This window comes from Phoca vitulina, unplaced genomic scaffold (genome assembly GCF_004348235.1).
Source record: "Phoca vitulina isolate PV1807 unplaced genomic scaffold, GSC_HSeal_1.0 scaffold35, whole genome shotgun sequence".
NCBI lineage: Eukaryota > Metazoa > Chordata > Mammalia > Carnivora > Phocidae > Phoca > Phoca vitulina.
In genome coordinates this window covers 11,547,367-11,574,878 of record NW_022589738.1, presented here as the reverse complement: position 1 = coordinate 11,574,878, position 27,512 = coordinate 11,547,367, and the positions used below count along the sequence as shown (strand labels likewise).

Sequence of the window (27,512 nt, the reverse complement as noted above, 5' to 3'; positions counted from 1 at the left end):
CCTACTAGTTTTTTTTTTACAGAAGGGAAATGTAGTTTCTTAGAAAGAAATTGGGGTACCAGTTGGGAGGGGTGTTGGTCTATTATAAAACATATCTACCACAGATGGAATATTGGTCCCATCCAGTTTATTTGGCCATTCCAAAAACAAGATTGTGGCTACTATAAAAAAGAAGCTGCCCTAGTACCCCATATGCTACCAGGATCTAGGTTTTGCTGATGCTTTCTTTGTAATGTTTCTTGTACCTATGCCTTCTTCCCTATTCTTTATATGTTTCCCAAGCCTTATCATCTGTTGCCTGAGCTACCTGTCCTTGGCTAGGATGGTTGGGATGCAGGTAAGAGAAAACCCTAGAGCTCAACTGATGCAAACGATAAGGACATTTATTACCGCTTGTATCAAGCAGGTCAGAATTACAAGTAGGCTCCAGGCACCATGGATCTGGGCTCTGGTTCTGTTTTGCTTGCAGTTCTCTTCACTTCCCGCTTATCCATATGTTGGCTCCAGTCACAAGCTGGTGGTGAAATGGCTGATACCTTCTAGGCCTCACATCCATACGTAACATCAGCGGAAAGACAGGAACTCCTCTTGTCTGTGTGATTCTTTTAGGAATATGGTGGATGCTGTGATGGGCTGCCTGTATCCCTCTTTAGGACCAGAGGACTTCTCTCCCAGCTATTGGGAGTGTTCCCAGCAGAGCCTGCAGCTGGCAGCCCTTCTCGGAAATGCTCTTTGCAGATGAGAACTGCCTTATCCAAGGTCACCTTCCCTTCCTGGGAGTAGCCAATATCCAATAACTACTTGTCACAAGTGTTTAAAGGCCCAGCCTCCTCACCCCAACTCAGAACAGCTCTACGGGACCATCTTCAGAGGTCTTTGTTGTGTTGGCTGAGGTCTTCACTAAGACAATATCACAGCTGAACTTCTCCCTCTGCCCCCTCTTGTTGCCTTCTCTTTCATTCCACAGATGTGGATCCCAAGTGCACTCCTTTATGAACCTCCTGCACGTTCATTGTCATCTCAGAGCTTGCTTTTGGGGGAACATGATTTACAAGAAGAAGTAAAGGAATCTTGCTGAAATCCCCTCCCAACTTAATGTCCTACTGTGTCACATGCATTTTCCTAAATGGTCCCTGGGAGGCTGGCACGACTGGCTTAGAATAAGGAGGATTTGCCTCTGGAGCAGGTGAGACTCAGTTCAGAGTCATCTTGAAGACTTCCTCACTCCTCTCTCCGGCGGTTGGCATTAGCTATCGGTTGGGGTCTCATCTGAGCCATCAGGTGGTATGCCTGCGTGCGAACCCTTCATGTGGCTTCTGCACAGCACAGTTGCTGGCTTCTAAAAATGAGTATCTCAAAAAACAAAACAAAACAAAACGAAACAACAGACAAAGCTGTATCACTTCCTATGACCTAGCCTTGGTCATTTCTGGCATAGCCACAGACCCACCTTGATAAAGGGGAGATAGTATAGAGCTCCCTTGGTGGGAGGAGTGTTCAATGTCACATTGTGAGGAACAGGAGGGATGGGGGGGAGGTATTGTCGCAGCCATCTTGATAAAAACACAACACATAAAACAGGCAGACTTCAACTTATCCACTAGGGAGCCTGGGAAAGCTTCCCTGAAGTTCCATTTAAGATACGATCTGAAAATAAGGAGATGTTACGTAGAATAAGGAGTAGGAAAAGCAAGCAGAAGGAAAAGTATGTACAAAGGCCCTGAGACAGAAAGGAACAGAGCACAGACTGAAAGGTCAGTGTGACCGCAGTCCTGAGAGTGATGGCAAGGGCGGTGAGCGTTAAGACTGCATAGGTCAGGGGCACCTGGGTGGCTCAGTCAGTTAAGCATCTGTCTTCAGCTCAGGTCACAATCCTGGGGTCCTGGGGTCGAGCCCTGCATCGGGCTCCCTGCTCAGTGGGGAACCTGCTTCTCCCGCTCCCCCTGCTTGTGCTCTCTCTCTCTCTCTGTCTCTCTGTCTCTCTGTCAAATGAATAAATAAAATCTTAAAAAAAAAAAAGACTGCATAGGTCAACGGGCTCCAGACCAACAGAGCCTTGTATGCTGTGCAGCATGCTCTTTCATCTACATGTGCCAGTAATCCATCAAAGGGTTTAAGCTGATGAGTGACAGTTTGTTCTGACTATGGCAAGTGGAGAGTATATAGAGGTTGTAGGAGAGACAGAAGTGGATGCAGGAGACCACCTAGGAAGTCACTGATAGGAATTCAGTTGAGAAGTGATGGAATGTAGCATGGGCCAAGTGGATGGCACGAAGATGAAGCAGCATGGCTGGATTCAAGCACCATAAGGGGGAAAATCAACAGGACTTAGGGATCTGGGTAGGGTGGAATGGAAGGAAGGAGTCAAGGATGAGTAGCGGTGCCCGTCATAGAGACAGAAAATACTGGAAGACGACCAGCTTTGCAGGTTAGAGGTCCTGAATCTGTTCAGTACATGTAGTGTTGGAGATGTATTTGAACACTCAAGGGAAGTTATATAGCGTGGTCAAGAACACATAGGGAGCCTAAAGGTATAGATTTATGAGTTCTCAGCATTTAGCTGGTGATTAAAGTTCTGAGTGTGGATGAGATCACTTAGGGAAAAAGTAAAGAGATTCTCATAGAATGTAACATTCAGTGCTTGCCCAGAGATTGACCATTCAGTGGTTGCCCAGAGATTGACGGGTGGCCAGAGGCTAAGGAGCATCCAGAGCGGTTGGAAGTATGATAATGTGGTGTCCAGGAAGCTAAATATTATTAGTGTTACTAGAGGTGACAAGTAGTCATTAGTGTTGAATGCTTTTGAGAAGTGTACAAAGATGACTAAAACAGGTCTACTGATAACAAACAACATGGAGGTCATGACAGCAGAAGGTAATTCAGAGGAGCAATGTGGGACCAGATTGGAGTAGTTGACAGAGGCAGAGTTTAGACAACGTTTTTGAAAGAGAAAGAGTTGGAGGAAAAATGTTATAATATGACCATCATGCAGTAGCATGCATTTGAGAATAAGGTGTATGAAACATTAAGTTTCCTTGACCAGATCAGACACTCAAGAAACACATTACTGGTGTATTCTCCTTTTAAAGAGAAAGGAGCATGAGGTGTGTGAGGAAAGTGCCTATATCATATATGTTCCAAACAAACAGAAATTGGACCCACTCCAGCAAAAAGAAGGACCCGAGCAATGTGGGGAAGCTTCAAGCAGCCACCTAAAAAATATTCATGTAGAATCCCAATGCAGATAGCTCAGAATCTCTTTTTAGCTTGGGTGTGTTCAACTCGTGTGAGCCTTTGTGCAAATCTTGTAACTTTTCCCTGCATCAACTTTTCTTTGGCTGTTGACCAGGGTCAGAGAAAGGCTGATCCTTGAAAAGCACTCAGAACAAGAAGTCCAACAGGATTTGACTAAATGAAGCATTTGATTAGTTATCACTAATAGTATGATGCAACCCAGGAAGGACTATTAACTCATTGTTTCTAAACTTGGCTTGCTTTTGTACTTGGCTGGAGCCCTCAAAGCTCTGGCCAAACAGCAGTGTTTCTGTGTGTGCTCTGGCCTCCCTGAGGACCTCACAAAGAACCAGAAACCCTCAGGAACCAGGAGAGGTCTTTAGGAAAAAAAGAGGAGAAAGGGCATGGGGACAAGCACAGCGAGAGGCAGCCTGCCCCGTCCACACACAGACAGGGGTGTACGTCAGCTGTTCTTGTAGCTGGAAGCCCTTCTTGAGTGTCGAAGACTAATTTTCCAGTCTGTGTCCTCGCAGGGATGCTGACCTTTGGGTTGATTATAAGAGAGAAAATGAAAGCTTTCCCTCTCCTCCAACACATCCTTCTTTGACTTGAAACATGTGACCAGGCTGTTACCTCCCGCAGATGCTTTCTGGATGAATCAGCATTCTAGAAGACAGAGGCCCCAGCATGTGCCAACACCAACAGAATCAGCAGGGATTAAGGAGAGCGGGGAAACAGTTGAGTGGATGCAGCCTTCAGCAAGGGGTCGGTTGTACCACCTTCAAGGTTGGCAGCCCAAGAATCTTGCTGGGAGTAGAGGGTGAAGGGGCCCGAACTGCTTCTGCAGAGTCCTGAACAGATCCTGCTGGGCCAAGGACTGGGGTCTTCTTTTGGAAATTGGTATCGTAATGGTTGGAAGCCTATCCCTGAGGATGGTCTTTAGGTAAAACACATCCCAGTTAACACTCCTTTTCAGATGCATAGCCTCTGCAGCAGAAATTGATTGTTTCCTCTTTACCACCTTCGAGTCTTCCTGTCTCAGAAGTGTGCTGGCCTCCTACTTCTCTGCTCCGAAGGGAGAGTAATGCCACAAACCACATTTCAACCCAAGGAGAGAGTTTTGAAGTTATGGGGCTCAATCCGTATAGGAAAGAGGTGATGCCACGGGATCTGACTGATGTTTCCTCACTTGGTTGCATTTTCTGTCAGCCTCCAGTCCTGGGTCACGTTCCTTTGGATATATTTCCACAGGTCCTATCTGGCAAGAGAAAAAAAAAGGCCTTCCTCTCTGAGACTCGGATGACCCCTGTCAAGACCCGTGAGCTGATGTTTGCTATGGCTTCCTTCCCTTTCCCCTGTTCTGCTTGTATATCCTCATTTTCCTTTTCTTCCTCTTTTCTCCAGTGTCCTCAAGGCATTCATCCACTGCGCAGCCTTCAGCTTCCACCTCCAGGCAAGCATTTCCAATCTCTACCCCTCTCCTCATCTCTCCTACTGAATCTCCAGTGATCTTAGCAGTAGCCACCTCCACATGGTCCTTCCACCCGCGTTGGCGCCATCTTAGCACGGTCAAAACCCACCTCATTTTCCTTCCACACTGGCTCCTCACCTGTGTCAGGGTGAGTCCAACCAGGGAAGCAGAGTTAGTAGGGACCTGTATTGCATAAGGCCGGTATGGATGGGTTACAGGAAATTGCTTTTATGCAATTGTGGGTGCTTGCTAAGCAGTCTCCATACAGCTGTTGTCTCTGAGTCTGATGCTGGAGCTTGAGGCTCATGGAAGAGGCAGTAGAGAAGGCAAGCTGTGAAGTGGAGGGGGGAGACCGAGGGCAGACTGGAACCCACATCTTGAGCTGGAACCCCGTGGGGAAGGGCCGTGACCTATGTCAGCTCTTGTTGCCTCTGACCTTGGTGATGAGGGTATCCAGCAGAAGCGGGGCTCTTTATCACAGAGCTAAGCACGTACACCTGGCCTAGGAGTCAGCTAGGTCTGAGGGAGGGTCAGGGGAAGGCAGGGTACTTGCAGGCCCAGCAGCTGCTTGACGCCGATGAGGTATGTCAGCAAACTGGCAAGGTGAGAACCATGAAATGGCCACTGCTTCCCTTCCAGCCTCCAGATTCCCCAAGAATGTCCCTTGTGACCGACCCTAACTGGAAACAAATGAGAGAGTGAATTCTGGGAAATGTAGCTCAGGCTAGCCAAGTTGACTCATGACGAAGTCATTAAAATCCACCCCTAGTCAACTTAGTATCCATATACATCTCCTTAAGGTATACTTAATCTCTGCAGAAGGACCCTATCAAAGTCCTACTTCTGCATAGCATTATGCAACAACAACAACAAAATGGTAACTTTTTCCCCAAGGAGAATGCAAAGTTCCACTTTTGTCCTTGGGTGATGTTGATCCTTTTCCAAGCTGGTTCACATTCTTCCGTTGATATCATATAACTTAAATCCTGAGCTATTAAGTTAAAGTTAAGTAGTACTAATACATCTTATGTGAGATGAGAAGGGGATGCAAAAGAAAAACAAAAATATCCAGTTAACGCATATAGAGACATCTATATTAAAATAAGGAAGAAATATTCATAACTATTACGGTCCTTGTCTCTGTGACGGTCACGTGGTCCTCGCTGATCTCTATAACTACCTTCTTCCTATATGCTAGCATTGCATATTCTTTTTGCTGATGTCAGCAGGCCCCTCAGCTGCTGGTCATGGCTCTTTGCTTGGTAGGTGGAGGGACACAAGCTTTCATTCGTGAAGGCGGCTCTGGGTTACTAGCAGCCTGGCCTGAATTGGGTTGTTGTAGTTTTCTGTGGACTTTAATCATAGGACATGGGCGTAGTCAAGGCACCTGGAGGATTTCCTGCTTTCTAGACGTTCTCCTCACGCCCACTGTGTGGTTGTAGCAACACGATTTCTCCCTGACCGTCAGGATCGATCACCCCAGCCAGGTAGTCACCCCCTTCTCTGCTATTCATTCAGTGGCACAAGGCACCCTGAGTGCCCAGGCAGCGGTCTCAGCTTCCCTTTGAGTGGGGTCATTGTTGGACCCCCTGATGGAAGCATTCCTCTCTTTGGAACTAAGACCTCTAGACCCGCAGAGCCTATGCATCATCCCAGGAATGAGCAGTAACATTTTGCTAATGGATCACCGGAGGTAACGGTAAATGGTTCCCTTCCCGTTTTCACCCCTGTACTCATGGATCAGTGAGTACTGGTTATGGGAGTAACAGCATCATATATGGGATGCTGACTGAAAGCATATACAGCATCCGGGAGGACCTTGGCCCACGCTGCGATGCACTTAGCTGGTGCGTTAACTGTGTCTTCGAAAGGGCGCTCTGCCTCTAGCAAGCTGCTTCAGGCCGATGGGGACATGGTAAGACCAGTGAATTCCATGAGCGCGCGCCCATTGCCTCACTCCATTTGCTGTGAAGGGCGTCCCTTGACGGGAAGCAATACTTGGGAATACCGTGATGGCACATAAGGGATTCTCTAGGACCGTGGGATGGTGATTTTGGCAGAAATATGTGGACAGGGGAGGAAAACCCATATCCCCTTGTGGGTGCCTATTCACATAATCAGGTCGACTAGTCAAAGTCCTGCCTCCTAGGTGGATTTCCCCTCAACACGGCCCCTCAGAGCTGTCAAGAGAGTAGGGCTGCGGTGTGGGACACGCTCCCCTACCGTCTCAGGTGGGACTGATGCGCCGTGCACAGCGCTCTGAGGCTTTTCTTCCTCAGTCACCAGGTCCTAGGCAATGCTCCATCAGGCCCGAGATGGAGGCCGGAAGACAGAAGGTAATGTAGCAAAAGTAGGTGCCATGGGCCTTTGGGCCCCTTCCTAACGCACCTTACTTGTGCCTTCAGGACCTGCTCGGAGCTTGCCAGAGACTTCAAGATGCATCCCGATCTGCCACTGCCACCTTGAGTAAGTATTGCTACATCTCCCGGGTCGTATGGCCCTGGTGGCAGAGAGGCTTACACAGTGGTGTCTTCTGGCTTTCCGAGCCCCACTCAGAGCTAGCATTTCCTAAGTCCCGTTCATACAGCGCCTACCCAAAGAGGGATTCTTTCCACTGGGCTTTGTCTTAACATTTTTTGAGCCAGCCTGGTTGGCCTGCCTGGGACCTGTGCTCGCCCCTCTAATTACGGAGGCTCGGGGATAAAGTTCTACTCCTGACCTGATCTGGTTCCTGTAACCACACCTATGACCCAGATTTGGAGTGGCCGTGGCACTCGGGCAAGGTGAGAACCGACCACGTGAGCAGTTCCCCAAATGAGGTTTTTCTGGGAATTAATCAAGACAGGGGAAGGAAATACCCTTCCCTGGGGTGAGATAAGGCTCTGGTGAAGTCCGTCCACTTGTAGAGTGGCCCATTTGTGTGGAGAAGTCTCTGGGCCTATCTCAGAATGATTGCTCTCCCTGTCCCCCTGCCAGGGCAGGCAGGGTCTCTCTGGGACCTTCATCGTGAAAACCTGGTAGGCTTCTGGGAGGTAAAGGCCACAGTACCACGAAGAGTCTGTGCAGTGCCTCAGCCCCAGGAGTTTCTCACGCTCCTAACAGGCCACACTCAGCTTCTGGCAATTTTTCTAAATTGCCTTTTATGTGTTCCTACCAATTAATGGCTCCCGGGTGTCTTCTGCTCCAGGTAAGCCCATCTCCGCCGGGACTGTGTGGATCTGCCTGTCTTTCTGGGTAGTGATAGGTGACAATTTGCCCTGAAAAACCAGTTTTTTGTTGGGTCCAAGAAAAGGGATTGATTTTTCTGCTTGTCCAGCTTTTTCTGGTTGTCAAGACAGGAATAATGACTTCCTAGCATGTGGCAATTGAACCCGAAAGCTGTTAATTACCTTTTTAAATCTCTGCGTTCTTTTATTTCTCAATTCTCGGTACGACCTCCTGTTCCTACTTTCTAAAAGCATTTGCCTCGAATCTGTTACTGAATACGCCAAATAAGTATTTTCTACAATTGCTTTTCCTTTTCTTGGTAGCTTATGATTTTTATAAAAGAGATGGTTTCCTTTGAATCTTTAGAGCAGACATAGTCCCTCTCCCTTATACTGCAGACATTTTTCATCCCCTAGAGCTTGTGTTGTTTCATTCTGAATATTTATCTTAGAAAGAGAAGAAATCTCTTGAAGCCAGGGGATTGTAAACAGATACTATTCTTGGACCGGCCTTAGCTCTTTGATCTTGACCTGGAGCATTCTCACTTTAACCCTCTCCGATCTGGATGTTTAATAGATACGGGTCAGCAAAAGTACCGGCCCAACACACCCTATCTTTCTGGCATTCCTTTAGCGGGATTCCAAGAGACTGAGGTCAAATCTCCTGGTCCTTGTCTTGAGTTCCCAGAAACCTGGAGCATTTACTATAGTCTGTAGTTCGTACAGGAGCAGCAGGTAAAAAGCTAAATCCACTCTCACTCTGCTACTCAAAGTGTGGTCCCCGGAGCCGGGCTGCTCTCTGGCTTTTTTTTTTTTTTCTCTCATTTTGTTTTTCTAGTGAATCCTGTTTAGTGATTTTACAAAAGCATTGAACAATGATGGATTGGAAATTTTGGTGTTTTTTTTAAAGTTTTTTTATCCATTTATTAGAGAGAGAGAGAGAGAGCACAGAGAGTGAGAGAGAGAGAGAGAGAACACGAGTGGGGGGAGGGGCAGAGGGAGAAGCAGACTCCCTGCTGAGCAGGAAGCACGACCCACTCAGGACTCGATCCCAGGACCCTGAGACCATGACCTGAGCTGAAGGCAGACGCTTAACCGACTGAGCCACCCAGGTGCCCCTGGAAATTTTGTTTTATTTTTTTTATTTTTTGGATTGGACATCTTAAAATAATAGTCCTTTACTACAGATGGTCTGCGAAGCACTGACACAGGCCGCTTCACTTCGGAGTGGCTCCTCGACACTGGGAAATGCCAGTCCATTTCCTGAGGTACAGTGGGCCACCAACTTTCCTCTCAAACTGCAGGCCCTTTACTCTGAAAGGAGGTGGAAAGAGAAGAAGGGGTTTGAAAGCCTAGAAGGACGAGGAGGTGTGGGGGAAATGGCAGCGGCACAGGCAGGGAAGGGCCTTGACTGACGTCCCCAGGAGATCTGTGTCCTGCAGTAGGGAGGGAGGGGGCCGGCAGGTCCTCCTTCACTGGTGTCAGTTGACAAACCCAAGGCAGAAAGTGGGGGCGACTCCTGGGTATCCCCTTCCTTCTTCGCCGTGGGTCGCTCTGCTCGGACTCGGGAGAAGCCCGTGGTGCTGAAGCCAAGCGCCCCCCACTGCACAGGGTGGAAAGTCACCTCCGCGCCCCGCCAGGCTTCGGTGTCCGTGTTCTCCTCGCTCTCCTCGGGCACCGTGCCCAGCACTCAGGAGTGCTTCGGCGGACCGACCAGGCACTGTGAGCATGGCCCTGGGGGCCCGGGCAATCTTAGTTTGGAAGCAACCAGCCTGCGTTCTCACGGGTGTTCCCGTGAAGCCATTTCCCCTCCTCTGTGTCCGTGCGCTTGGCTTTTGCGATCTAATGTAGGATGCCCTACTTATCCCTATTCACTGTTCAGCGTCCGCGCCGCGTTCCTGCCCCTAGAGATGTTGGGAACCTGCTTCTTGCCTGCCTGTCTTGGTGTCTCACACCAACAATGTCTTTTTTTCAATTCATTCATTGTTATGTCAGGCAGGACAGGAATGAGATCAAAGCTCTGTGGCACTCCCTGAGCGACTTCCCTTCCTGTTTCCATCAACTCATTACCCCATCTTCTGGGTTCAGTTGTTTGACAGATTTATTCATCTATGTAACCGTCCTGTTGTCTACCGAGATATTGTGGGATGAACTGAGAACCTCTTTGCTTCCTCCACCCTCATCCCTTCTGTCAGAGACCTGGAATAATGGTAATAGTGATGCTGCGCCTGGCTCAGTCGGTAGAGTGTGCAAATCTTGATCTCCAGGTCGTGGGTTCAAGCCCCACATTGGGTGTGGAGCCTACTTTAAAAAATAATAATAGTATTATTATTAGTAGTAGTATATTACTATTATTATTATAATTGTAATAACATTATGACTAAATAATAAAATCTGATTGGAGTTTGCAGCAAAGAAAAAACTTTTTTTACCATAAAACTTGGTATAATATTTTATTTTTATTTTTATTTTTATTTCAGTATCGTTAATGTACCGTGTTATATTAGTTTCAGGTGTACAATGTAGTGATTCAACACTTCCATACGTTACTCAGTGCTCTCTTACAAGTACACTCTTTAATCCCCATCACCTGTTTCCCCCATCCCCCCACCCTCGTCCCCTCGGGTAACCGTCAGTTTGTTCTCTAGAGTTCAGAGTCTGTTTTTTGGTTTGTCTCTTTTTTCCTTTGTTCCTTTGTTTTGTTTCTTAAATTCCCCATATGAGAGAAATCATATGGTATTTGTCTTTCTCTGACTGGCTTATTTCACTTAGCATTATACACGCAAAGAGAAAAAGCCTTGACACGGAGAGTGGTATTTGTTATAATTCAGCCAGATTCAGGTGCTAGGAGAGCGCCAGGGGTTCCTTCTCGGCCCAGTAATAGAACTTAGGCTGGTTTTTGTGAGGAGAGCTTGCTTCAGAGGTGACACAGTAAAGGAAGGCCACTGGGCAGGCTAACCTGGACCTGGAATTTGGGGTGCACATTCACCTCTGTTCATGAGCCTAGAACAGTTGTTCTCAACTGGGGGCAGACTTTCCCCTAGGGGACATGTGACGACGTCTGGCGGTTTTTCATTGTCATGACTTGGAAAATGAGGTGTTTTATTGGCGTCTGGTTCACAGAGGCCCAGGATGCTGACCTTCCCTCAGTGCTCGGGCAGCCACTCTCCCCGACAAAGCAGTGTCAGGCCCCACATGTCCATAGTGCCTAGGTTGAGAAACGCTGGCCCAGAATTTAGCCCATTCTAAAACCTGCCCCACTGAACATGCGGGAACAAAACTAGGCATCTGGTCAAACTCCAGGCCTCCTCCCTAAAGATTGTAGTCTCATTGGTCTGGGGTCCAGCTCTGATAAGGTGTTTTCATGAAATGCCCACCCCCTCGCCCCGCCCTTTGTGGTTGGACAGGATTGAGAACCACTCAGGCGGAGCCGACTCGGGTCTGACAGAGGCCATAGATGAGGCCGCTCTCCTTCATTTTCTTGTGACTGGGGGGCTATTGAAGGGTTGTTGGCTCCTTGAGGAGGGAGCAGCTGTGGAGAATCTCACAGGAGATGGAGAAAAGCACCCCACCCCCAGCCCGCGAGAGGATAAGATGGAAGTTCAAGTCAGGGGCTTTTGTGAGAATTGGGATAAAAGAATTCGAAAACCTTCTGGATGGATGTACCCAGGGCCCTTAGCCTAGCTAGTGGATCAGACTAGTGGCAAGGGGAAAGTTGCCCTTCCACAATGTATGTGGCCCCTGCCAAGGCACAGGGCTCCCTGACCCAGAGGTGGCTGGATTTCCCCTCCGACTTGCCTCTTCCTCCAGGTCCCTTTGCACAGTGCACAACCTGATGCAGCAGCCCTGATCGCAATTTGCCTTAGCTAAGACCTCTTTGGGGCAGGAAAGGAGCCAGGTGCTGCCTTGTGGGTTCACAACAAAACAAAACCATTTGGGAAAGCCTCGAAGAAACCAGATCCGTCCTGCAGGCAGCCTAGAAACCCTATCCTGATGCCAGGCCACAGGATGGAGGCTTCTGGCTGGTCCTGGTGTCCTCGGAGGTGGTCGAGAACCACCCAGGAAATGGGGAAATCGGGTTGCAGGAAACTACGAAAGCTGCATTCCCAAGACTGGGAGTGAGACAGGGAACTTTCTGTGCCTTGTGCTTTGTCCATCAGCCGACCCTGGAAAGAGAACCTCAAGCCCCATTCCAAACCGCAGTTCAGCAGGCACCCCGTCCAGCCCTTGATTCATTCCCTTACAGAAGAGAAACAAAAAAGCTGCAGTATGGACGCTGGTGCCGGCAGAACCGCACACCTAGCTTCAAATCCCCTCTCTGCCCGGATCGGTGAACTGGGCAAGTTTCCAAGCACTGGTGTCTTCTTGGGTAAAATGGGCATCATAGTACCGAACTTGAGACGTGGTCGTGAGGGTCAGATCAGCGAACGTGGCCGTTAGTAGCCCGGCCGCAGGGGCCACTGTGGACCCGATCGGTTGTCCCTTCACACAGAATGGCTCACGCGGCTCTCCGCACAGATGACAGCGTGGGGGCCCGGGATCTGGGAGGCGGTTGGGCACCAGTGTGTGTATTCGGGGTAAGCGGAATGGGAGAACAGGAAGATATTCGGGGTCATCCGATGTGCCAGCGCACGCCCCTGGCGCTCTCTGGCCCTGGGGGGTGGGGTGCAGCCCCGCTTCCAGAAGAAGCGCAGGCACCAAAGGCGGGGCTGGGTCGGGGCCCCGGACCGCGCCAGCGTCCGGGGGAGGCGGAGGAAGGAGGCCCCAGGCGAGAAGGAGGGAGGGGGGGAGGGAGGGATAGCGGCGAGAGGAGGAGTTTTCCAGCTCGGCTTCGCCCGCTCGCCGCGCAGCCCCTCGGCCCCGTCTGTCTCCTCCGCCCCCTGAAGGCGCGCAGCGCAGCGCAGCCGAGCGGAGCCGAGCGTGGCCGAGCGAGCGCCGTGCGCAACATGGGGAGCCCCGCACTCCGGGCCGCGCTGCTGCCGCCGCTGCTGCTGCTGCTGCTGCTGCTGCTGCTGCGGCTCCCGGCGAGCCGCGCCTTCCCAGGTAGGAGCGGAGGCGGGGCAGCCTCCCCGGCGGGGCGCCCTTTGTCTGCCCCGGACCCGGCTTTGGCGGCCCCAGGGAGGGGGTGGCGGGCAGCGGGCTCGCGTCTGGGCGCCGGGAGGGGAGAGCCGGCTGTCAGCCCCGCGCCCGGCGCCGCGAGCGCCAGACCCTCTGCGTCCGCGCTGCCGGGGGCCCGAGCGGACCCACGTTGGCGCCCGAGGCCACGAAGGGAAGTTTGGCGACGGGCTGGTTTCTCCCCACCTGGAGTTGTGCCTGTCACGGGGTGGCGCACGGCCGAGGCCCGGGGCGGGGGCGCAGCTTGTCCTGGAAGGAGCCCCCACCCGCTCCCACTGGAGGGCCCGGGCCACCCCGGGGACTGCAGGGCACGCGCCACGGGCGAGCGGCTCTCTTGGACGGCACAGGCTGGGGCCTCTCCCACATCCCCCGGACCAACCCCCCCTGCTGGGGATTCCGAGAAAGCCTGCGCCTCTGGGAGAGAGGTGCCAGCTGAGAGTGGTGACTTGTGGCATGCGCTCGGTTAGCCCCAGGGGCCCGGGACTACCCACGCGCGGCGCTGTGAGGCAGGGGGTGTGGCTTCGTGTTGCGGGGGGCGTGGTCTCTAGCATCTAAGGGACCCCCGGGTATTTATTCGGGGCTCTCTTGGTGTTGACAAAACCTTTAAAAAAGCTCCAGCTAATTCCCTCATCTGGGAGTCTTAGGTTAGTAAAGGGCTTCAGGGGAGCAGGACAACATGGATGCACCCCTGTCCCCCTGGAATGGAGAAGAAATCCGGGGGTGCATTTTAATTTAGTGCTAGTGGGAAGGTGGGTGACATGGACTTTAGGGCGTGCAGACATTTGGCTTTGCGTTCAACACTGTGGGCAGTTTAAATCGGGGGTCCGAGGAATGAACCTACCAAGTTCTGGGTGAAGGACCGCGGGCGGTGGAGGGTTCCCAGATAGTGTGCTCCGGAGATGTAGGGAAGGCTGCCGGAAATACTCCGCACAGCCCCAAATGAATGAGTGAATCGAACAAATGTGTGAAGTGATAAACAGGAACATTCGTGTGTTGAGCTGTTTGGTAGGAACTGCTTCAGGGCAAAGTAGAAAGGAGACTTCATCCTCTGCCCCAGGCAAGTGCCATTCCCAGGCTGCCCACTCCCCTTTAGCAGGAGTCGGGTCACAATGAACCTAGAGGGGCAGGGGAGGTCAGTACTGGACTGGGAGCAGGAGAGAAGATGAGAAGCTAGAGGCAGCCTTTCACGCTGAAGTGGGAGGCGTCTTTGAGCTGCCCGTACATCTGCTCAAGCCTTTCTCAGCCAAGGGGCCTCTTCTCTTTTTCCATTTGACATCCCTCTGCTCTCCTTTCTCCCAGTTTCTACCCTTATATAGTGTAGCTTGCTGCCAGGGCCCAGGCATCCGCAGAAAAATGGGTGCACCAGTTTGGGCACTCCTCTCTGTCTTTGGGGAACTGCCCCTGGCTAATTCTGCCAGCCAGCAGGCTGCCCCCAGTTTGGCGCCTCTCTGTGGGGTCTCTCAGGAAATGTGCTCTGCTGGGGCTGCTGAATCCAAAGGAGGGGATTTCAGTCCAAGCCAGAGGTTTGGGAAGGTTGGGGAGGGGAGACTCTCTAGGCCAGTGGGTCCCAAGGCAAATCACATCAGCTGAATTCACCCTAAGTGCTGGGTGACAGAGGGGCTTTGCAGATCATTTCAGAGGCACGCCCTTAGCAAGTGGACATTATGTCTCCAGTAAGAGAAAAGGTAAGAGGCCTGGAATCAGGAACCTCTGAAAGAGGGAGGTGGGGATGAAGGGCCCCATCACTCTCATCACCATTATATAACTGTCTGAGATTTAATAGCAAATCTGTCAGAGTGAGAGTAAATCATTTCCACTCCTAGAAGGTCTCTGGAGTTCTTTGAAATTGATGCAGCTTTTCTGGCCATCTGATTCATTCTTTGCAGCCTAGCAAAGACACGGTGTCTACAAAAATCCACATGAAATGTATAGAAAGTTCATAGCAAACTTGTCTGTGTTTGATTGTGTTTCTATGGCTATAAGAGATAAGAGTTTTCATTCTGTTCTTTTGGGGACTTTTTTGAGGTATAGTTGACATAACATGTTAGTTTCAGGTGTATAACATAATAACTTGCTATTTGTATACATTGTGAAATGATCACCACAAGAAGTCCAGTTACCATCGGTCACCATATGTAGTTACAATTTTTTTTCTTGCCATGAAGACTTGGAAGATTTACTCTGAGTAACTTCCAAATATGCAATACAGTATTATTAACTGTAATCACCAGGCTGTACATTATTACATCCCTATGGCTTATTTATTTTGTAACTGGAAGTTTGTACCTTTTGACCCCCTTTGCCCATTTTACCCATCCCCCAACCCCCCCCCCAACTTTGTAACCACCAGTCTATTCTCTGTATCTATGAGCTTGGGGTTTTTTGTTTGTTTTGTTTTTCAAATTCTACATACAAGTGAGATCATATGGTGATTTATCTTTTGTCTGACTTATTTTACTTAGCATAATGCCCTCGAAATTCCATGTTGTCAATTGCAAATGGCAAGATTCCTTTCTTTTTTATGGCTGCCATGTGTGTGTGTATGTATCTATCTATACCACATCTTCTTTATCCATTCATCTATCAGTGGACACTTGGGTTGCTTCCGTATCTTGGCTATTGTAAATAATGCTGCAATGAACATGGGGATGCAGATGTCTTTTTGAGTTAATGTTTTCATTTTCTTCGGATAAATACCCAGATGTGGAATGAATGCTGGATCATATGGTAGTTCTATTTTTAACTTTTTGAAGCACCGCCATACTGTTTTCCCCAGTGGTGCACCAGTTTGCGTTCCCACCAACACTGCACAGAGGCCTCCCTTGTCCCCACATCCTGGCCAACACTTGTTATTTCTTGTCTTTTTGATGATAGCTATTCTAACAGGTGTGAGGTGATAACTCATTGTGGTTTTGATTTGCATTTCCGTTTTTATTCTGTGCTTCAATGAACCCTTGAAACCTCTTTTACACCTGAGAATTTGGAGGTTTACCCCACCTCCACCAGTGAGCAAGGCTGAAGACGAAGAATGAGCACTGCGGGCACTAAGAAAGGCTCTGTGAATCTTATGCCTGGAGAAAACTGGTGAACTAGGGTGGTTTCACCAGTCAGGAAAACCGAGTGAGGTTTGCTCAAAGCCCAGCCAGACCGCATCAGCCAAAGCAGTCCCCCGAAGTGCCACCTTTGCAGATAAGTATTAGGAACTGAACACCTGGCCCAGGATCTACAATTAAAGTCTCTCCAGGAGCAGGCTAAGCTAGAAATTTCTGTTCGGAGTTAAAACATGTAAGGAGCTGACAAAATTCCTCTTCATTAAAAAGGGGGGAATAAAAAGCGGGGAGTGCTGGGGAGAGCAGGACATTTTCATCTAGCATTTTCTTCACCGAGAACACTTGCAGTCCAGTATGTTGGTGTTACTGTTTCTCATTTCATAGATTTGTGAGCTTAAAGAGACACCAGAAATCGTCCTTCAAGGACTGTCTTCAAACCTTCTCACCTCATTAGTCTTCACACCACAACTGAAATATAGCCCCTCTCTTCTCTATGGTTACTAGAACGTTCTTGCTTTTAGTCTTCCTCATTCTGACTCATTTTACTTTCTCCGGCCAGATACTGGTCTTTTAAGTACAACTACTTTTATCACATTACTGTCTGCCTCAAAAACCGAGAGCAGCAGCTCCCCGTCCTCTCTCACGTTAACTAGAAAGTTCTCAGTTGTTTTCAGGGAACTACACAATTGCTTCTAGCCTTAATTTTCAGCCTTTCCCTCCTGGTTTCCTAAAATGTGGCCGAAACAGACTACCTGTTTTTGCAGAGCTTGAATCACATTTTCCCCGTTCTTGGTGATTGCTGCTTCCTGCACCTGGAACCCCCCGCCTCCCGGCCCCCGCCCCAGCCACCTGTCTGCCCAAATTCTGCCCATCCTCCAGTGACACCCTCTCCTGGGTGAAACATTTCCTTGATCCCTCGAATGGGAAGCTTCTGCCTTCCTTTAAATACCCACGGCACTTCATGTTTCTCTTGTGGTGTTTATGACATGTGTCGTATGGTACAATAATTTACGCCCTCCTGTATACTTCTAGATTCTGAGCTCTGGAAGGCAGGTGCTACTACGTCTTCCCCTTTGTATTTCTCATGGTGCCTAGCCGAGCACCTAGAGCCAAGTGGGTATTTGTGCTGATCGAGTTAATAGCCCTATAATTTGGCTGATGGGCCACTGGAAAGAAAAGAGCTGAGAGAAACGTGCACAGGTACACAGGGCTTTGTGCCACCATGAATCTCCATGCATAGGGACTGTGGCTTGCTGGTTATAGAGGTTGCTTTTTAAATCCATGAACACCCTCTGTTTAAGCAATAACCTTCTCTGTTGGGGGCTGTAAGGCGAGAGACTTACTGCAGCCACAGGCTGGAGCGTACATTTATTATTTTTGTTGGCCACTTTGCTCCAGCCCCTTCCAAAGTGGTTGAATGGTTTCCTTAGTGAACGCAAATATGTGCGCTACATCAATTCCCCTTTCAGAGAACGAGGCTAAAATGGGTAATTGAAAGTGAAGATTGAGTTTAAACAGAAGAAGGTTTCCTTTTGCCAGGCTATAACATAGTATGAACTTGTGGCCGCCAAGTTATGATGAATACCCAGGTTAAAGATTCACTTCCAGCCGAGCGCTGTGAATGAGTTCCAGTTCCTGGGGAGTTTCTCAAGCCAGCCCCTTCGTTCCGTTGGCCATTGTGTGAGTTCTTGACTGTCAGCTTTTATGGGCCATTGTTTATGGGAGCCTTTTAAGCCCAAACTCTTTTTTTTTTAAGGTTTTATTTATTTATTTATTTGACAGAGAGACACAGCGAGAGAGGGAACACAAGCAGGGGGAGTGGGAGAGGGAGAAGCAGGCTTCCCGCTGAGCAGGGAGCCCGATGCGGGGCTGGATCTCAGGACCCCGGGATCATGACCTGAGCTGAAGGCAGACGCTTAGCCAGCTGAGCCACCCAGGTGCCCCTAAGCTCAAACTCTTTTCTCTTGGATATTTGAATGTAGTTCTGAAACAGAATCCCTTACTGCCTTTTCTAATGAAAACTGGGCTCTATCCGGAGAATTTTTCAAGTGGACACCGAATGATGGCGTGCTTGGGACAACGGGGTGAAGAAGGAGGGGAGTTCCTTCTCTCAGGGCTTTCTGTCTTACAGGGAAGTAGACCCCGGCTTCTCTGTGGGGGCAAATGTTGTAGCAGAGGCAGGTGGACAGGCCCTGGGAGCCCAGAGAGCAGCCATGCAGGAGCACTGGGCCTGGATATCGGAGAATGATGCTGAGGGATGGCTGAAGCCTGGGACAGTGGTCCCGCAGGCCCAAGGAAGGTTAACAGAGGGGGTCTGGGTACTTCTCTAAGAACGTTTGGAAATTGGAAACAAAAATCTGCGTGGGTGTTCTTTTTCGGGGGGAGAAGGCCCTTACCCCAATTCAGAACCATTACTCACTAGGTGATCTCCATGATTCTGTGAGCAAGCTGCCCTTAACGGGCACAGAAATCCACATACGAAGTAAAATGAAATTGTCAGAGTGGGAAAACCGTGACTGAACCCATGAGCCCGCGGTCTCTCGGATTACGACCAAAGGTACAACGTCTCCTTCTCCTTGCTTAAAAAGCAACACCCAACAAAGCCGGCATAATCATAGATTGTAATCGCCTTCGGGCCTGGCCTGGCAACTCGTTGTACCTCTCACTTAGCCCAGAGTCTGTGACCTGGAGGAGGATCGTTAGTCAGTATTTGTGGATTAACGAACTGACTAAAACAATTGCGGTAGAGAGCAAGGGTTCTGTTTCAGATATCCCTGCAGGATTTAACTGGAATTTCCAAGATGATAATTCCCAGAGAAAAAGGAATGCAAGACAGCAAAATGTCAGAGGAAATTTGCACTGCCCTCAACAGGAGAGGACGGGCGAACAGTCAGGGCTTAGTTAATGGCTGAGGCTCTTGGATTTCAAATCCCCCTGGGACACTATTCTAGAAGACTTAGAAACTCCCAGGAGTCCCAGGGGCAGGATTTGCAGATCGAGGTTTAAGACTAAAGCTTGTGCAAGAGAAAAGTCATTGGTAGCATTGCTAAGCTCCCAAGTTTTCCAGATGATAATTGGTTTCACCTGGATCTTACAGTTCGCGTGGTGCACTCGACTCAGAAACCTCTGGAGTGCTCATTCCTGAGCTGCATGATTCACTCACCCGTAATCCTTAGCTCATACTGGATGCCTCTTTCTGCATTGTTCTCCAGGGGGGAAGATAAATGGGCTTGGACCTAATGGCTTGGATTATCCCGGAGGTTTGGGGTTGTAAATTGAGTATATTGGTTTTAAAACTTTTTTTTATGAGTAATAGACAAATCCAAACATAGAACTGGGGGCAGACTTTCTGCCTTGGCCTTGAGATATCACTGCGCACTTTCTCCGGCTCTGCTCGCTCTCACAGTGACCTGTGGTCACAGGTACCGGCAGCTGGTTTCTCGTCTCCTGTCGCTGGCTGTTGGCGGCGTCCGCCCGGTTGTGCCTAAGGAGCATCCGTCTCTCCAATGCCGATTGCACCCCGGGACCCTCTGACTGATGACTCTGGCCGGCCACTTACTGGGTGGGTGGCTGAGCTGAATGACCCTGCCAGATCCAGGGATCCAGGAATGTTCAAAAACACTGGTTGAATTAGGGTCACAGGGCAAAGACTGAGCCAAGGTTTGGCAGGCCCTTTGTGGAGTGGTGAGGAAGTGGTGGTGTGGCCACGTCCGCCACCTTCTGAGACTCTGCCCCCAGATTGGCTGTTCCGTGTGGGAACTCTGACAGACTTGTTGCCACTGACTCAGCATTCGTCAGACAAAGGCTCCGATTCCTTTAACTATCCAGTGCTGAAATCCTGTTTCCACTTAGAATTTCATTTAGCTTTCCAAGGGGTGGCATCATATTGTTTCCCCATTAGTTACTCATGGATCGGAGGCCTCCGGCCGTGGGAGCAGGTCCTAGGGTCTCTCATTCATTTCGTGTCCTCATGGGCTGTGAGTCCTGGACGCTCCCTCTCTCCACCACTTGCTTTGAGCTCCCCAACTGATAGGTCACCATATTCTTAACAGCTTTATTGAGATATAATTCGCATCCCATACCATTCACCCACTGAAACCAATGCAGTGATTTTTAGTGTGTTCACAGAGTTGGGTATCCATCACCACAATTTTAGAACATTTTCATTATCCCCAAAAGAAACCCTATGCCCCTTAGCCATCACTCCCCACCCCTGACCCCTGAGCTCTGGGCAACCATTCGCCTGTTTTCTGTGTCTACACATTTGCCTATTCATTACATTCTGTATAAATGGAATCATGCAATATTTGTCCTTTGTGCCTGGCTTCTTTCGCTGAGCATAATGTTTTCAAGGTTCATCCGTGTTGAGGCAGGTATCACTACTTGATTCCTTTGTATGGTTGAGGTTTATTCCACTGCATGGGTAGACCGACCACATTTTATCCATTCATCAGTTGATGGACCTTTATGTTTCCACTTTTTGATTATTATGAGTAATGCAGTAAATAGTCTGTGTGGGCATACGGTTTCATTTCTCTTGGATAGATACCTGGATGATTTTCCAAAGCGACTGCCCCCTTGTCCATTCCTACCAGCGGCGTGTGGTGGTTCCAGCTTCTCCACACCTTCAGCAACTCTTGATATTATCTGTCATTTTGATTAAGTGGTAGCATTTTAGCTCAGGTCATTAACAGCTTCCACTCAAGGACTGAGTGAGAAAGCAGTGTCTGTTCTGCCAGCTGCGGCAGGATATAGGTGAGAGTCACCTGCGGCTGCCTTCCACCCTTTCACTGCTGGCTGCAGGGCCACTGCTGGTCATCGGGCACCCTTGGGTGCATTAGAAGGAAAATGAGAAGGAAATGCCCTGTGTGGGTACGGGGGCACCGGGCTTGGTCAGGAGACAGACTTTGGGCTCAGTAGGAAAAGGATGGAGGCGGACCCAGGACTCGGGATTGAAGAGTGGCGGGCAGGATGATTTGAGACCCCACTCGCTCTTTTGGTGGGTGTGATGGTGTAGGCAGTTCCCCGAACAACCCTGTGCATGCGGGTCCTAGATGTCAGTGCTCACCCCATGTGAGCCATGACACCGCCATAGTCTTTCACGGCTTGTGACTGTTTAAAAGGAGAACAAAACAAAAAAATGTGCTGGCGTATGGACAGCATCCTGGCACGCGTGAATCCTGGGATCCCCTGGGAGCAGATCAGACGTGCGGGAAGCTTGGGCCCCACCGAGACCTACCTACCAAATCAGCACGTGCATTCGAATAAGATCCCCCCCACCGATCCCTTATCCACGGTGAAATTTCAGAAGTACTGATGTGATGAACGAGTTCAGCCCTTTGCCAAGCCAGGGCGGCTTGCCTGTTCCTATGGGCCACACAATAGCTCCCCTCCCCTCCTCCCCCTCTTTCCTGTGGGCTTTGCCTTCATCATGGTCGCTAGACTTCCTTTCCGAAGTTCCCGACATTCCTGAGATAAGCCTGCACAGCCTTTAGGTCTCGATTACCTCTTCCAACTCCAAAACAAACCCAATCCTGAGGGGGACCTTGACTCTGTGTCCTTTTAAGCCCTCCCGCCTGGCTGAACCTCCAACAGCAGCAGAACCATCTTCAGTGATCGGTGGTGACAGGGGCCTCGCGTGGCTCAGCTCTGCAGAGAATTTGTCCCTTAGAACTAACTTCAGCTCCTTAGGAAAGCCACACGATCAGGGCCTGCCCCGCCTCTCCAGCGAGACCCCGTCCTGTGACTGCGAATTGCCACCACGGGGACTACACATTTTTGTCCTAGCAATTGATGCCCCTGGGGTGTGGGAGGAGGCAGCCCCATGTGTGGGGGTGCAATGCCATCGGGGAAGTCCGAAGAGCACAAGCCACCCCTCGCACTCAGCAGCCCCCATACCCCACGGATTAGGCAAGTCAGGAAGACAGAACTGGTAACAGCAATAAAAAGGGAGCCTCCCACCTTTTCCAGGCGGGGGGTGGTGGGCTCGATATTCTGCATTGGCAGATCTGGGCTGGGGACTGGGAATCTAAGGCAGGGATCTCCAGAGTCAGTCTGGGCAGGCCAGATAGGGCCCACTGCTTGATTTTGTATGACCAGTGAGCTAAGAATGGTTTTTCAGTTTTAAAATGGTTGGAGAAGTCAGAAGGAGAATATTTTCTAACACGGGAAAATTCTATGAGATTCAGGTATCCGTGTCACTGGATCACAGCCCTGCTCATCCGCTTGGATACTGTCTGTCTATGGCTGCCTGGTGATCCCGTGGCGGGGCTGAGCAGTCGTGACACGGGTGATGCGGCCTGCAAAGCCGCAAGTGTTTATGGTCTGGCCCTTTACAGAAAAAGTCTGCCACTCCTGAACTAGGGCCGTGCTATTCCAGGTATGGACCGAGAACCAGCGTCATCTGGGAGCTTTAGAGAACTCTAGAATGTCAAACCCCACCTCAGACCTATGAAATCAGAAGTTACGTTTTAACAAACTCCTAGGCCTTTGGGGCTGCTTCTCATTCACCATGAGGCTCAGCTCAGGACTCATCTTGGCCTTTGGTCGGGGGTCTTTTAAGATGTAGGCCTGCATGCTGTAACTAGCACCATACGCTGTTACTGTCAAGTCATGTGACAGATAACTGGGTGTCTCATTATCTGTGTTTGAGGTTTGGTCACCTCTCAGACCCTCTAGAAACGAAGACCGTGTTTATTCTTGCCAGTTCTTGGCCCAGGCCTGGTATCCTAATTCAAAGCTGGAGGCCGACTGGCCTTTGCTAGCTGCTGACTGACTCCCTTGATGCTGCGTGCATTTCTGGGCATCTTTCCAGAGCTGCTGCCCTGCCAGGACCTTGCTACGTGGCATGGCCTGCCACCCTGTCCGGGCCCCTTACCTGGGTGCTGAGGGCTGGACTTGGACATCTGTCTTTTGCCGGGTGCTGTTCTTTTAGGAGCCTGTAATCTTTCTGCTGGTCAGGACCATCCCTAGTAGAACATTTCTAGAAGTGGCTTCCTTGAATCACTGCTCCCCGGGGGGGTTCGTAGATACATTCTAGGGGCAGCAGAATGGATTGTAGTTGGGAAAAGCAGGGTTAAGTAGGTTTCTTTCTTGCAGGACTGCTCAGGGTCATTGATACACTGATGACCTGTTACCTTCGGGGAGAGGACCAGGAAGGCTAGGGGAAGACCGCAGACCGGCAGGGGCCGCACCACCTGGGAACATCTTCGATGTGTAAATTCTCAGGCCGCACCCCAAAGCTACTGAACCTGGCTGTGAGGGAAGGAGGGCCCAGCAATCTGTGTTTTAACAAACCTTCTGGGTGATCGCGATGCTTTGTGCGAGTGTCGGGACCATACCAGTGTGCTCATTTCCAAACTGTTTTCTCAGAGCATCTCATTAGACTAGTGTTTCACATTTGGTTTTGTGTTTTTTATTTTATTTTTATTGAAGTACAATTAGCATACAGTGTTATTTATATTAGTTACACGTGTACAACATAATGATTCAACAATTCCTAGACGTGACTCAGCGCCCACCATGGTAACTGTAGTCACCATCTGTCACCAATGTTAATACAACATTATCGACTATATTCCCTCTATCTTACTTTTCATCTCTGTGACTTGATTCTTTTATAACTGGAAGTTTCTTCCTTTTCATCCCCTTCATATTCCACCCATCCCCTCAGCCCCCTCCCCTCTGGCAGCCACCAGCTTGTTCTCTGTAGTTAGGAGTCTGTTTAGGTTGCTTTTTGTTTGTTCATTTGTTTTGTTTTTTAGATTCGACACATAAGTGAGATCTTATGGGATTTGTCTTTCTCTGTCTGACTTGTTTTATTTAGCATAGTATCCTGTAGGTCCATCCATGTTGTCGCGAATGGCAAGAGCTCATTCTTTTTTTTATGGCTGAGTACTATAATATTCCACTGTGTGTGTGTGTGTGCGCGCACGCGTGTGTGTGTGTGAGAGAGAGAGAGACATTGTCTTTATCCATTTGTCTATCCATGGACATGTGGGTTTCTTCCATATCTTGGCTACTGTAGATAATGCTGCTATAATCATGGGGGTGCAGATATCTTTTCAAATTAGTATTTTTATTTTCTTTGGGTAAATACCCAGTAGTGGAATTACTGGATCATATGGTAGTTCTATTTTTAATTTTTTCTCGGGAGGCTCCATAGTGTTTTCCACAGTGGCCGCACCAGTTTCATTCCCACCAACAGTTCCTTTTCCTCCACATCCTCACCAGCACTTGTTATCTCTTGTCTTTTTAATTCTAGCCATTCTGACAGGTGTGAGGTGCTATCTCACTGTGGTTTTGATTTGCATTTCCCTGATGATGAGTCATGGTGAGCATCTTTTCCTGTGTCTGTTGGCCATGTTGTGTCTTTGGAAAAATGTCTATTCAAGTCCTCTGCCCATTTTCATCAGATTCTTATTTTTTTGTATATGTGTGTTGAGTTGTGTAAGTTTCTTTTAATGTATTTTTGGATATTAACCCCTTACTGGATATGTCATTTGCAAATATCTTTTCCCATTCTGTGGTCTGACTTTTCGTTTTGTTGATTGTTTCCTTCACTGGGCAGAAGCTTTTTATTTTGATGTAGTCTCAATAGTTTATTTTTGCTTTTGTTTCCCTTACCTCAGGAGACATATCTAGAAAAAATTGCTATAGCCAATGTCAAAGAAGTTACTGCTTATGTTCTTGTCTAGGATCTTTATGGTTTCAGGTCTCACATTTAGGACTTTCATCCATTTTGAGTTTATTCTTGTGTATGGTGTAAGAAAGTGGTCCCGTTTCATTCTTTTTGCATGTAGCTGTCCAGTTTTCCCAACACCATTTATTGAAGAGACTGTCTTTTCCCTGTTGTATATTCTTGCCTCCTTTGTCATAGATTAATTGACCATAGAAGCGTGGGTTTATTTCTGGGCTCTCTCTTCTGTTCCATTGGTCTATGTGTCTGGTTTGGTGCCAGTACTATACTGTCTTGATTACTACAGTTTTGTGATATATCTTGAAATCTGGGATTGTGATGCCTCCAGCTTTGTTCTTCTTTCTCAAGATTGCTTTAGCTATTCGGGGTCTTTCGTGGTTCTATACCGATTTCAGGATTGTTTGTTCTAGCTCTGTGAAAAATGCTGTTGGTGTTTTGATAGGGATTGCATTAAATCTGTAGATTGCTTCGGGTAGTAGGGACATTTTAATATTAATGATTCCAATTCATGAATCGGCATACCTTTCCATTTGTTTGTGTCGTCACATTTGTTGTTTTTAAAGGGAACGGTGTTTTTGGTTCCAGGACAGGACGTTTGAGAAGATGACATTGAATTTCTTAAAGCTGGTGGCAGTGCTCACTGCATGCCCGGGGGGAAGAAAAAGAAAAAAAAACCCAAACCTTTGGGTAGCAACATCTGTCCCCCATCTGTCCCACTAAGCAGTTGCATGCATACTTGCTTGATAGAAGTTTCTTCCAGTTGAAAGCCACCAACTTTTGGCTGGTGCGAACGTGTGTTCTTTAAAATGTGTTTTGTGTATTAAAATGTGAAGAAAGGGGCGCCTGAGCGGCTCAGTCGTTAAGCGTCTGCCTTCAGCTCAGGTCATGACCCCAGGGTCCTGGGATCGAGCCCCGCGTCAGGCTCCCTGCTCCGCGGGAAGCCTGCTTCTCCCTCTCCCGCTCCCCCTGCTTGTGTTCCCTCTCTCGCTGTGTCTCTCTCTGTCAAATAAATAAATAAAATCTTTAAAAAAAAATAAAATGTGAAGAAAGCCGGGAACAACCCTTGAGATCTATTTCTCTCCTCTCTGCCCACTGCCCCTTCTAGGATACTCTTTTTTCCCCCTTCTGAAAACTTTCCTCATGCAACCCCATCTTTCCAGACCAGTCAAGTCCAGTTGGCTTCTGCTGGTGCCCTTGCCCACAGCGAGTGACCCTCCTCCCCACGGGAACACCCTGGGAAGCCTTCAGATCTGAGGGGATGGCCTCTCCCCAGGCAGCGCCTCTCAGCACAGGGCAGCTGGCTATTCCTTCTCAGCGCTCAGCCTGCCGCCTCACCTTCCAGAGCTTTCTCCTTTGCCATTCGCTGTCAGGGCCAGTGGAGTCACAGCCGCGGGCCTACGATGGAAGCTTTTCATTCTTTGCTACCAGAGAGTTCGTAAATGCTGTGTTGTGTCTGAGTTTGAAAATGCCAGTGACGCTGAGGCTGGAAGTGGGGGGAGAGGAACTGCGAAGTTCTCTTGCCCAGACCTTCGCTCTTCGTTTATATGGAGGTGAGGCCTCAAGAGCGCAAGAGCTGCCGTGGATGGCGGGGCGGCGGGGGGCGGGGGGGTCCTTGACTTGGTTTTACCTTCTGCACGGAATTGTAAAGAAGCAAAATCACCTCACTGCCAGGCCCCAGAGGCAGTTTGAGGGCCCCCAAATGTGAATGCGGCGCCAGGATGAGCCCCCCTCCGGCTCCGAGGCCCCCCGTGCGCGCCACGTGGCTCTGATGCCGTGTGACCTCAGCCAGCGCCGCATTCTGGAGCCTTCTGCCAAAGGCCTTGCCGCGGCCTGCCTCCCTTCTTGGATTTTGCATGTGTTTCTCTTGACCACCGAGGAGGCCCACTGAGGCTTTGGGGGACCATCTGCCATTGCTTTCGTGCCGCTGTCTGGTTTCACTTTAAAGGCTAGACCTCTTACTGTGTGCTGGCGTCGAATGTGCGCGGTCAGCCTCCAGGGCCTTGGGGACGCCCCTTGGTGGGGCAGGAGGTGCCGTTCGTTGAGGGCCCCTGCTTTGGGCTACCTCAGAATCCGGCGCCTGTCTTTTCCCTGTTTCTCCTCTCTTCCAGCTTTAGGTGGGGGACAAGGCCACGCTTTGGCTCTTTATAATATTAAACGATAGAAGGAAAATAAACTGACAGAAATATATTCTTTTTCCTTCGAACGAGAGTACTGCCTTCCTTTATAAAGTTATCCTTTCAAGTTGCTTTTTGTTAGCTGTGTAAAATATGACCACCCTGAAAATTTCCCAAAGCACATGCTGTCTTAATTGTCTTTGCTAAGGAAAGGCGGAGTGCCTGGGGACTGTGGGCGCCATCCACTCTGCCGAACGTCTCTCCTTTGGGGTTTTGTGTGCAAGAGTTTGAATACGAGAAGGAATATTCTCTCAGGAGAGGCAGCTGTAGAAGCAAGGCTGTCTCTGCCAGCTCCTGTCAGGCAGGGATCACTCTCTCGCCCGCTCCCTGCCTTACCACTTGTATTTTTTTTTTTCCTGGAGGAAATAAAGTTAAAATGGATAGTTAAGAGTAGCCCGAATGGGGAAAGACGTTACATAAGGCGGGTGTTTGGGTGCAAGAGAGGGAGGAAGAGGATGGAGCCCTAGTTGCCCACAGCAGCGGCCCAGCCAGCAGTACCCTTACCGCCCTCCCTCCCTCCCCCCCCCCCCCCCCCCTTCTGTAACGTCTTTCCCCATTCGGGCT

The 27,512-nt window shown here is 49.4% G+C and overlaps 1 protein-coding gene across 1 annotated transcript in view; it reads left to right on the top strand.

Annotated features, from left to right (window-relative positions):
* Nucleotides 1–12,767: 12,767 nt before the first annotated feature.
* Nucleotides 12,768–27,512, top strand: part of SRPX (sushi repeat containing protein X-linked) — a 112,331-nt gene continuing 97,586 nt past the window's right edge. Inside the window, exon 1 of the mRNA XM_032426463.1 lies at nucleotides 12,768–12,954. Coding sequence (XP_032282354.1) covers nucleotides 12,858–12,954 — 97 coding nt within the window. The 5' untranslated portion in view covers nucleotides 12,768–12,857. The remainder of the gene's footprint in view (nucleotides 12,955–27,512) is intronic.